The following is an 11,653-nucleotide window of genomic DNA, read 5'->3' as shown; positions in this document are numbered from 1 at the left end:
CGTTGTGCATTGCCCTGGAATTATTTACATAATACGATCAGTTTTAAAACTGCTTTTGTCAGTGAAAGTTTTGACAAATACTAGAGGAGTTGCATGGCTCAGTGAATCACCATGAGGAGGGTGAACGGTACTGCAGAATCTTAATAACGCATTAAAAGCCATTTAAAATTCAGATTGACAGTGTTTCCCAAGAAGGAGAGAGCACGGCTGTTTGCAGCTTTTAATGTGTATGTTTTTTTTCTCCCTCATGCTGTGAACTGTTTGTGCTTTTTGAGCATAAATGCTCAGTGGTAAGCACAGAAGAGCATTTTTTAGCTGAAGAAAACAACACCACCCTGAAGCATCTCAAGTGTTGGAGAGTATTGCCAGTCCATCTTTATTAGTACACCACCCTGTGTTAAGCAGCTGGGATTTTTTTGCATGATCATGTATGGCTTCACTGTGGATCATTATGTTAGTAACTTAAGGCCAAACAAACACCATTAACTCCAAAATAACCACCAGTACTGTAACTTTTATTTGCTAATAAATATCTTAATAAACAGGCTTACCCCATCTGTAAGACCTGATAATGCCTCTTAGGAAATCATAGAAAAATAAAATACAATAATAATCAATAACTTGTACTTTGTACAAAAATCTCATTATGTTGCTCAGCAGGTAGTTTTGCCAAACCCCATATTCTTTCTGCAAAGAGATGGCATGTGTGATGCAATTCACCTTAAAAACACTCTAATGTTGAGAGCTGAGCATTCTATTACACTATTAACTTGTAGGCATGCCAGCACATGAAAATTTACATGAAACATCATAGTATCATAGGAATAGAATCATAATAATAAAGAAAAGAAGAGAACACCACTTTTCAGTAAATAATAACAACTTCATGTCTAATGTAAATTCCCCTTGGGACTGCAAATCAGTAGGGTAAGCTTTTTATTCCACGGATATTCCTACAGTACCATTATAAACAGGCAAAAAGAAAGTGCAGTGGGACGTGTATGGGAGATGTATTAGGTGAAGAAAAGTAATTTTGGGGAGTGAGGCAGTCCCAGGGGGAAGCATCGACACTGGCTGTGCAAAGTTCATCTCCCAGAAGGAGCGGCTCCAGAGCCACAGAGCTCAGACCCATGGAGGTGGAGCCCAGAGCCTCTGGAACTGCAGCACCAGGGCAACTCTGCTGGGAGATGAGTGCTGAAGACTGAGCCACGGGCAGTTGTCATTATTCAAATATGTCTTGGTTAAAGAAGCAATGGCAAAACAAACCTTAGCAGGGGTCTAAAGAAAAGGTGGGTTTCAGACTACTGGTAGGGATATGAGATCTGTGCTGAGGCCATGGTTTGATTTTATAAAATAATTTGCAAGTATTATGACTATACCATTGCTTTTGAAGCCATCTACTTCTGAAGTTTTGACATGGCTGCTTAAATATATAATCTAAAGTGTCTGTCATCAAATATTTATTCATATATACACATACATTGATACATTTTATGGCTATGCTAGAACAGCAAACTATGAAGAGCAGTCATATTTAGTTTTGTACAATCTAATTTCACATAAGAGACAGAGATTAAAACCCCTTTTAATTCAGATACATTTAAAACCAACACACAGAAATAGATAGAGGCTATCCTGAGAAAACATACCAACCACGTTATCTTCCAAAAGTAAATCAAAGCAAATGTTTGGAAGGTAGCAAAATATTATTTCTGTATTTTTTTTCTGAAAGTCAAAGTGGTTTGTTTTTCTTTAAAAAAGTGATGACAAAATTAAAACGGTTTATTCCAACTAGATCAATGAATGTTACTTTGCTAGAAAAGAAACTATTGCCTTTCAGTAAACAGGGTTTCACGTGATCTTTTAAAGATTTTTTTTTTCTTGCTAAACTGCAGGTGCAATCCTGAGAAGTGCAGAGAAGTTCCCCAAGTCAGTAGGATTTATACCACCCCAGAGAAGAATGAGCCCTTTTTATGTCTCTGGGTTTTCAGTCACGGCAGCACTGTGTGTCAAGTAACTGATACCACCAGAGAATGTTGGTCTTGGCCTCACCAGAAGCAGATGGCAGGCTCTGGGTAAGAGGAACAAACACTGAATCCTGTCACCAGAGTTAACAAAGAAACAACTTTTCCCACTTTTAGTGAAATAGACCTCTCAGCCTTACTTAGAAGAGTTGGGAGAAGAAACTGCTGCAGAAGAAATGGTAGTAAAAAAGTGCACTGCCAATTCAAAGCTCACTGTTTCTTGGGGAGATGCAGATAGGGAATAATGGCCATTAGGCTGTAAAATGCTTACAGGTTTCCTTATTAGGAATCTTGGAGTGGGATGGTTTTCTCCAGATAGGGAATTAGTAAAAGAATCCAGAAAATGGAACCACGAAGAGGGCATTTGTTATTTTATTTGCTACTGTGCCATTCATTAACTGGCAAATCTGAAAACTTAGACTGCAGTGCACCAGGAGTATGAAGCAGCTTGTTCAAAGAGGCAAATCATCAGTCAGAACTTGTGTTATGAAAGGGAGACCATATTGCATCCTGATTTATGTTTAGGAAAGAAGAAAGATAGAAAAGTCCTATTTGTTTTGGAAATTCTGTTTGTTTGATGGGGCTGGTGGTTTCATTCTGAATTTAAATCCAGAAGTTTGTGAAATTATTTGGGGAGAAAAAACCCACAAAGCCAGACAATTTCTGCTAGATACCCTGTTAGATGTGTAGGTCATTTAGGTACCTAATTCTAAAGTCAGAGTTGACCATCCATGCGAGAGAAAACAACAAACACTGCAGCACCCAAATTTTGTACCTTGCATTTTACCTTTTCCATGTTGAAGGTAACCACAGCTTACTTGATCACATCCCTGAGGTAGCAGCCTTGTCTTTTAGGCTCAGTGCACTCTCTTCTCCCCATTAAATGAGGTCATCTGTTCCAGAAAAATCTGTAGAAACCTTTGATTCAAAACCTGTTTCACTCACTTGACCTCTTCTTATGGATACAGCTGACTTTGGATCATGCCCTGAGGGACCAACTTACATCTCAACCTGAAACGCTTCAACAGAACAATTAAAACCAGCAAAAACTTTTAGCAATCTATTTAAATGACAAGAGAGCTCGTGTCCCAATAAATGCTGGTTCTCTAACAAGAAATTAACCATGACAGTAGTGGGATGCAGGAAAGGAGAATCTGTTTGCAGAGCTGGAGCCTCCCTACAGAAAATAATGAACATTGGGCTGTTCTCGCTGCCATGAAAGTCAGTAACAAACTCTCATGATTTTAGATCACAGCAACACTATTGCCCATTAACACAGAAACTTTTAATTCCTCACAGTCATATCACTCTCCCGGGAATTAATCAAGATGTTCATTAAAATCATTCAGCAGGATTTGGAAATACCAGGTGTGGTGGAGCAGAACTCGCCCAAGACAAAAATGGAACTTCCCAAACTGACAATTAGTGACAAATAATCTACAGATTTGGAGCACTGGCTGCACTTTGTCTTTTTCAGATAATCCTATTTTACACAAAGAGACTGTGATAGTAAGTTATACAGCTCAGAGCACCCAGCTTCTTACAGGAAAAAAATAATAATCCTATTATGCCTTTCATTTTTCCTACTAATAATTTTCAATTAAAAAGCAGTCTGAATGAGAGAAAACTGAAAATTTGGTTTCCAAGCCAATATTAACTGGAGATTTCTATGTTTTATTATTTTTTTAGGTTCCTCTCAAGAAAGTCAGTATGTAGCTATAAGAACAATTAGTCATTCAGAATTCTGTCTGCTGGACTCTCCAATTTCAATTATGACAACTGTATCTGTTTTTTTTTGTCCTGGGCTAGAACCTGAAAGGTCAGAAAATAGATATTTTTTTCCTTCTTATCACTCAGAACATTATGTGGTGATGATACTATGAAAATAGTCCCTAGACTGTTTCATTGGACCATTTTCCATCATCCACAACCAGAAAGGAATATTTGGGTTCTAAAGCAGATTTCTCCCAAACCTGACTTTCCAGATCCTAGATTCAAGGTTACTTTCTCTAGAGTCCCTTGACATCCCATAGTTCAGAATGTAGAGACCTGGATTTCTCTTTGATTTGTGGGTTTTCAGTCTCAGGGTTTTGGCTTACCTACCACTCAACATACATGCTGCTGGCCAGTTCTTCAGTGAATTGTCAGAAATGAAGGGGTGTTAGTATAATAAGGCAAAATATCACATGGTGTCTTAACAGTTATTTTATAGGGATTTTGATTTTTGATTATGCCTAGCTCAGTCTTGTATAAAGTTCCATGTCAAATCACCCTTTTTATATTAATTAAGCTGCACAAACTCAGACCTGTTTACAGACTTAGGAGTTTCTGAGGTGGCACTGAAATGTGTGCAGAACCAGTCAAAGTTCTCAGACAGATACAGGTAAAAATTTTGGACAGGAACACAGCAGAACAGATGTGAAAACTTTAAATTACTTTGAGACTGATCTTTTTCATTCTATTGTTCCCCCCATATCTTCACTGTCAGAACTTGCATTTCTTATTCCAGTTTAATTATTCAGGTATGAAAATATCAGATAATAGGCTAAACCTTTCTGGAAGAGATAGGTACTTGGGAAATCTCTTGAAGGAAAGGAAAGTAAGATGTACTCGTGCAAGATATTTAAAGAAATATACACACAAATAGATTCCACTGAACTGGTGTTACCTTATTTCACATTTAAAATATGGAAATATGGTTTAGTCTGTTTTTTAACCTTAGGCTTTTCATCAAATGTTGTTGTTGTTTTTCCCTTTTAAAAGTCAATTTGTCTTTTTATGCTATATTTTGGCATATCCCTACTTATATGCCCTTGAAAATTTTCCACTTTTTAACCTCCTAGGTGTCCATAAATGGTCATTTAAAAGAAAATAATTTATGTACTCTGTAAACATCTTTGGTGATTTCAGCAGAGGAACTGAAAACTCTTTATAGTATGAACTCCATCTTGCTAGTTCTGCTGGCTCATGGGCACCTTGCTTCCCCTTTGGGATCACTAATTTCTGCAGTAATTAGCTGAGTGGAAGAGAATCAGCAGGAAGGGATTGGGTGAGGTGGCAGCAGAAAGGTGAGCAGGCAGCTTTCTCTGAGCCAGTTTGAAAATGTTTTTTTTCTACCAGTGGAGGAAAAGAGAGGCTGTCCATTTCCCGCTGACAAGCCAAGGAATTTTGGGAAGAACTATAACATATAGTGCATGCCACGAAAATTTTAAAAAGCAAATAAACCCCATTAGTGCTGTTGGTAATAGGTAATCAATTCTGTAGGTTTGAAAAATCTGATTATTACGATATACATTCTATTTACAATTCTTTATGTACATATAGACAAATATTTTATAACCACAACATGTTCACCATATCCTGGTCTGTAATTTGAAGAATTATATTCAATACTCATGGATGGGCAGTGTGCACTACTAAAGACAGGATTGTGGAAAGTTTTGCCAGCTGTAAGTACTTGGCACTGTATTATGCAACTCTTGAGGTTGTTTTAGAACTCCTTGGCACAGTGTGGACAGTTTTCCCCTTTTTAATTTATTGTAGGTTTTAGGGAGTACTTTTTTTTCCAGAGCTGATTCATTTGTCTCCCCAGGAGATTTCAAGATCTTGTCCTACTAAGAGTTAGCTCAGGCCAACACATTTTCCCCTCACTCTCAAAAAATAATTGTAGGACTGTTATAAAAAAGAAATTATCTTTGCTATTTATTCAGAAAAGATTCATTACAATTGGTGAACAAGGGTATTCTGAAAGAAAACTGTTTAACAGAATACAGAGTTCTTCAACCATGTGCAAAGTGTCTCTATTTTTAGTGCTTTTCCTGGAAGATGCAATGGAAGACAGACTTTTTATAATGATTTTAACTAAAGAAATGTTGGACTGGATTAGAGGCAAGTCCTGCTTTTCACTCTCTGAAGGAATATTCCAAGACAGAGTGAGCCCATGACAGGGTAGTTACAGGTACCCTGTGTTCGTAAGAGAATTCTGAGCTGCCAGAACATGTCCCACAGAACCATTCCATCAGCTGAGGTAAAACAGTTCAATAACTGCTGCACTTCACAACAGGGCCAGCTGGAAAAGGGGAAGTGCTCTTCAATACAAGGTCAAGAATGTTCTGAGCTGCTTTACCTTGGTGGCTGATGTGGTCCTATGGGGTCATTCTGACATGGAAATTGCTGTGGGTAATGCAGTCTCACTAGGCATCTCCACAGTCCCTGCTATCCCTCATGGTAAATCTCAGCTGATTCAGGATAAAGGAGGTCTGTTGGTTACTTATGACCCATCTTTGGATCCTGTTGGAATCTGCATTGAAAAAGACATTAATGAAGCCCTGTGTTAGGCTCATATTAAAAATGCAAATGGATAGTCAGTCTTAAGTGATGTAAAAATCAAAGTACTGTAGTCTATGAGTTCTGTGTCAGAATAATCCGAGTAATACCTAATAGAATATTGGACACAGAATTTATTTGACTAATTTACTCATGAATTTATTTTAATGTTGAGTGCACTATTTGCAAGTAAAGGATTGCTTTATGCTGTCTGCTGTCCTGAAGCATGGCATGTTTGTAAGCATTTATTGGATAGAGACTGGATTCAAGTTCATGGAAAACAAAAAGGGTAAATTTTGTTTGAGAAAAATTTCAATGACGTGGCTCAATTCTCTTCCTTTCACCTCATGGCTTCCTGTTGTTTCTCAATAATTCCAATGTGCAGACACCTCATGAGTAAATTCTATTAAACATTCTGCTGTGCCTTGTTCAGTTTTCACACCATGAACATCGTGAACAAGATCCTCTCTGTTTCACAGGTTCAGCAAAACGACTGGATACAATTAAGGCATGAAATTCATCTGACTAAGCACAAATATTGGAATGGATGAGCTGTCACTGAATGCAGAGAAACAGGTAAGAATTATTTCTTTAGACACATCCACGTTATGACATCTTTTCTTTGTTGCTTGCATATAGCTCACACTTTATTTTGTGAACTTTCAATGGGTACTTTTAGTCATAAAGCACTCTGTAATGTGGGCCAGATTCTCAAAACCAGCCTATTTAATTTGCTTTAATTTATCAAATTTAAACTCCAGCTGTAGACTGCAGTATGCAGGATAATTAGAGCTAATTTCCCCTGAAGAAAGAATTTCCTGTAACAAAGAAAGTTATTCTAATTTCACATATACATTTGTGGCCTTTACAGAATTTCACATTTGAAAAATAACACCTGTTAGGGTTGTTTTTTTGTTTTGTTTTTAAATTAAAAAATATGAACAAATCGCTAAACTAAAGCAAGAATAGACTAGGAATCAGCGCAAGAGCAAATAAAACATTTCCAAAATGGGGAAAATGTAAATGTCATCAAGATAACTATTAGAAAAGTGTCATCACTGCAAAAACAACAACAGAAAAACAAGCTGTATAATGCCACAAAATCCTGGATTTACAATGTTATTAACAATTCAAAGAATTGTTATTGTGCTCACTCAAAGAATTCCTTGTTCTTTCCTTTCTGGTCACCCAAACTCTTGTTTATATAAAAAATATATCTGATTAATAAATGTTTTACTTTGTTATATTATTTTCTATTGAAAAATATTTTCAGTTGTGTGATAAATTTAGAAATTAATTTTCATTAAATACATCCAGGTTGTGTGCATATAACTATGTCAATTCTGCATCCTCACTACCAGGAACAAAAAAAAAAAACTGGCAAAAGACAATTTAAAAGTGCACATACGTGGTTTGGGTCAGCTATGAATGATTTTGAAACTCCAATAACAAACAACAGACTCATATCTCTCAGTAATGGATTAAGTTTTGAGAAAGGCTCATTCCACAGATGTCCTGCTGTTGGCCATGGAAGCAATGATAGGCAAAATGGATAATAAAATGATGAAGCAAAATCCACTTTTAAATTACTCTGTGGTGTGTCAGTATTTTTCAAAAGGTTTCAGGTAAGTATGATTTTCTTTCTGTAAGAGTACCTCTACCAAAAAATTATTCAGATGTGGAAATCAGGGAGAATTTTTCAAGTGACAGTCACAGAAAAGAACAAATGTTTTTTCCCCACTGAAGGGCTGTGATCCTACAAAACTCACATCCTTGTGCTGGACTGATGACTTCAGTGGGAATACTCCTGCTGACAAAATTACCTTTGGAACTACAATAGGATTGAAGCTGCCCTTCTTTAAACAAGCTCATCAAATTGGCATTGTAGAACACCAGGGGCTCCTGATCTTCAGAAAACTCTTTCCTCAGTTACATCTGCCCTTTTTTTTAATGAAAGAAAGAAAAAATTACTTAGTGCATTCCTGCTATCTCACCTAAATTAATGCAATTATTCCAACATAAATTGACAACAGCGAATCAGGCCTCATGTGTCTTACTCTGGGATCTGGTTGGAAGCATAATCTTTTCTGAGTTGCTTTCTGATTTTCATTCTTTGTCACTGATATACAACGGCAGCCTTTTCCAAGATTTAGGAAATACCTTGTGATTTACAAGCTGTAAATGAAGCAGTAAATACCATCATGATACACAAAGTAGTTAGATCCTTTTGATATACACATAGATTATACTGATTACCCAAATGCACATTTTAACAGAAGAGCTGCAATGCTTGAGTACATTGGAATGCCACGGAACTGAAAGATATCCTCCAAAGGACACAAGAATGATGAGAAGCTTCTGCACAGGGTTACATGTGACATGCATTGTAGATCTGCGTGGGGTTCCCATAGCACGGCCATGCGGTCCTGCCCCTGCTCCCAGGAGTGCATATCCCATGCAAAAGTTTGGAAATGTAGCCCAGCACGTCTGCGTCAGTTGTCTGAACAAAACATGGAAGCTGGAAGTCTTCGAGAGGTACAAATATTATGTTAGGCCTTTGCTGACATTTTCTTGCATGTAAATATGGCTATTGAAGGGTTCTAAAGGTAATACCTCCAATGTCCTTTAGAGATCTGTACTAAATGAAGATCTGGCCTGGAATGACCAGAGCTCCATTTCAGCAGTTTGCTTTTTAACTTCTAAAAGCAGTTAGAAGTAGGCTCAAGGCAACACGTTACCACACTGCTGTCCTGCATCTCCTTTTCTGCCTTTGTGCAAGGTCTGCATCCTGCAGCCTGTAACTTCCAGCAGCAGCAGGGCTGTGCTGCTGCCCTTGGCTGGAAGAGGATATGGCCAGCCTGCTCCCACAGAAATGATCCCATCATCCCACCCATGGCTGGCCCTCTGAGCTCTGCTGCTGCTGCTGGAGATGATTCCCTATCCAACAGCAGAGACCTGCATGTTTGAAACAGAAAGCTCTTCTGAAATCTGTGTGTCCGCAACAGAGCTGACAACTGTGTTTTACATGTGGTCATGGGAACACTACAACCAGTCTTCCAGTAGTAGAAGCAAATGCTGAGTATTACAATTAAAAAAAAAAAAGGGTTGTAGGGTGGTGAGGAATCCCAAGGCTAAACAAAATTTCCAACCTAATCTAAAATGTAAAGCATAAAAAGTGTCGAGTGCTAAAGTAATTGAAAATCAAGAACCTTCCTCACTATGCTTCCAATTATTCACACAATGAAAACTCGCTACATAAAATCATCAGTCATTTCTGCAAACAATACTAATGTTTTGAGGCACCGGCTTACCAGCATTCAAACTATTAGAAAGTAATATAATGATAGGACACATACTTTTGGATTTAATTAAGAGATAAAATAAATATTTATGTTAAACTTCTTTTTGATTGCACATTTGGTGTTGGAAGTTACATGGTCACAGAACATGAAAGAAGTCAAATACTTTTTGATCTACCAGCAAATTCTAAATACATCGATAAAGAAGCCACACCAGGCCAAATAGATTACTACTTTCAAGTAAGTCCATGAAAGTTTCCCAAATACTGTAATACAAAGTTACACATCCATGCTGAGTTATTCATCAATGTGTAGCAAGAGTCTTGCAGTAGGCCAGGATTTTATCGGCAGAGAACTGGTGGAGGAGCTGTGCAGTGTGATTAAAAATTCCGGTTTGGAAGCATTAACATAGAAGTACTTGTATAGTCTGAACTGGAGACTGCAGTTCTTGAAGTTGGGAAGAGCAGGAGGGAAGAATGAGAATATTTTTCCATTTTAGAAATGCTGAGGCACAAAACACAGTTGCTTCTATTACTTTCATACATGAAATCCTTTCTCCTGTATGTGCATCATGTGTAACCGCAAAGTCTGTAAACTGCTGACTATTCGTCTCTGGTGTCCAATGAGTGCAACTCCAATTCTTCTAATGTCACTGCAAGATAAAAAAGTTTCATCTTGGATGCAAATATAATAAAGCCTCTGGTGCACAAAAGAATATGATATATGATTACTTCTTCTCCAGGACAGTTTACCTTCCTGGCCACGGCATATAAGAAAGCTGCAAATGTTAAATTTTTCTGCATCTGTCAATTAAAATTTTTGAAAAAACAGTCATTTAAGAAAAAGAATATAATAAAAAGATGTATTTAGAGCACTGGGGCTTAGTGCTCTAAATTAGTGATACCCAGGCTTATTAGTGATACTAATGGTCAATTAATCTTTCCAAATCTCAAGGACTAACCAGGTGAGTTCCAATAGCCCATTTTTAGTAATGGGTATTGTAGCAACTGTTTCGCACTCATACTGGAAAAGGATTGGGGCTTACACACTCAGTATCACAGTTCTGAGGCAGAAATAACAGAGGTCCTGCTTCTGATGATTTGGGGAATGTGAGTGAGGTAGTGAGAGGTGGTCTAAAGATGAAATTAGCAGTGAATTTTCCAGACTAACCCTGATTTCCCTCCCGGTTTCCCTTCATCTAATCTAGCCCTGCACCCCAGAGTAGGTAGCTCTTGTCACCCACAGGGCTCGACTCTTTGGCAGGAATGAAGTCAACAGCCACCAGAGTTCAGCACAATCAACGACCTTAGTTTTTCTATAAACACCCCCAGCTGCAAGAGCTGACAAAATCACAGAGGCACTGAAAAGAGGAAACTTCAGATATGCCAGTTTTGTCCATTATGCAAATCCCACACTGGGACATAGACATATATTGCCTCTTTATCCTCAAAAACTGTATGATGGTACAACCAGTAAAGGAGCTCATGGGATAAAGCATGGCCTTCATGAGTTTCAGATGTGCACTTCCAGATATCTGCATCTGATCTCCAGATCTGTATCCTCCAGTTGAGGAACCACTGCAGAGGTTGCAACTATGATGTGCTCAGGCTTAACATTCTCATGGGGCATGACAGACAACACTTGAGGTCAGCAAAAGTATTGAGCATCTGAGAAACTAAAAGGAGTCAGTGTAAAGAATGAAGCTTTTTTAAAGAATGAAGTGGAGAGGGGTGTTAGAAATGCAAGACCAATGCTTAGCATTTATCAGGAATGAAGGCCTGATAAAGCACAGAAAGAAGCCAGCAGGTCTTGTGTAACACAAATTATTTGAAGAGAGAGGGAATGTCTCAAAGAGTTGAAATGGTATCTAAAGGAAGTAGAAAGGATGATAACCTTAGATTAGCTGTAAAAGCACAGTAAGGCAGACTAAAAAGGAACTTGAGGAGCAAACAGAAAAAACAACCCCAATAATAAAATATAAAAAAATAAAACTTATAATAAATC

At 37.8% G+C, this 11,653-nt stretch overlaps 1 protein-coding gene across 3 annotated transcripts in view; it reads right to left on the bottom strand.

The window, feature by feature from the left end:
- Positions 1-9,856: 9,856 nt before the first annotated feature.
- The window catches only part of EPHA6 (EPH receptor A6), a 359,369-nt gene continuing 357,572 nt past the window's right edge, over positions 9,857-11,653 (bottom strand). For all 3 annotated transcript variants that reach the window (XM_050972812.1, XM_030234872.2, XM_050972823.1), the window contains one exon: positions 9,857-10,301. In XM_050972812.1, coding sequence (XP_050828769.1) covers positions 10,187-10,301 — 115 coding nt within the window. In that variant the 3' untranslated portion in view covers positions 9,857-10,186. The remainder of the gene's footprint in view (positions 10,302-11,653) is intronic.

Source organism: Serinus canaria, chromosome 1, assembly GCF_022539315.1.
Source record: "Serinus canaria isolate serCan28SL12 chromosome 1, serCan2020, whole genome shotgun sequence".
Lineage (NCBI taxonomy): Eukaryota > Metazoa > Chordata > Aves > Passeriformes > Fringillidae > Serinus > Serinus canaria.
This window is presented reverse-complemented; position numbering and strand designations above follow the sequence as displayed.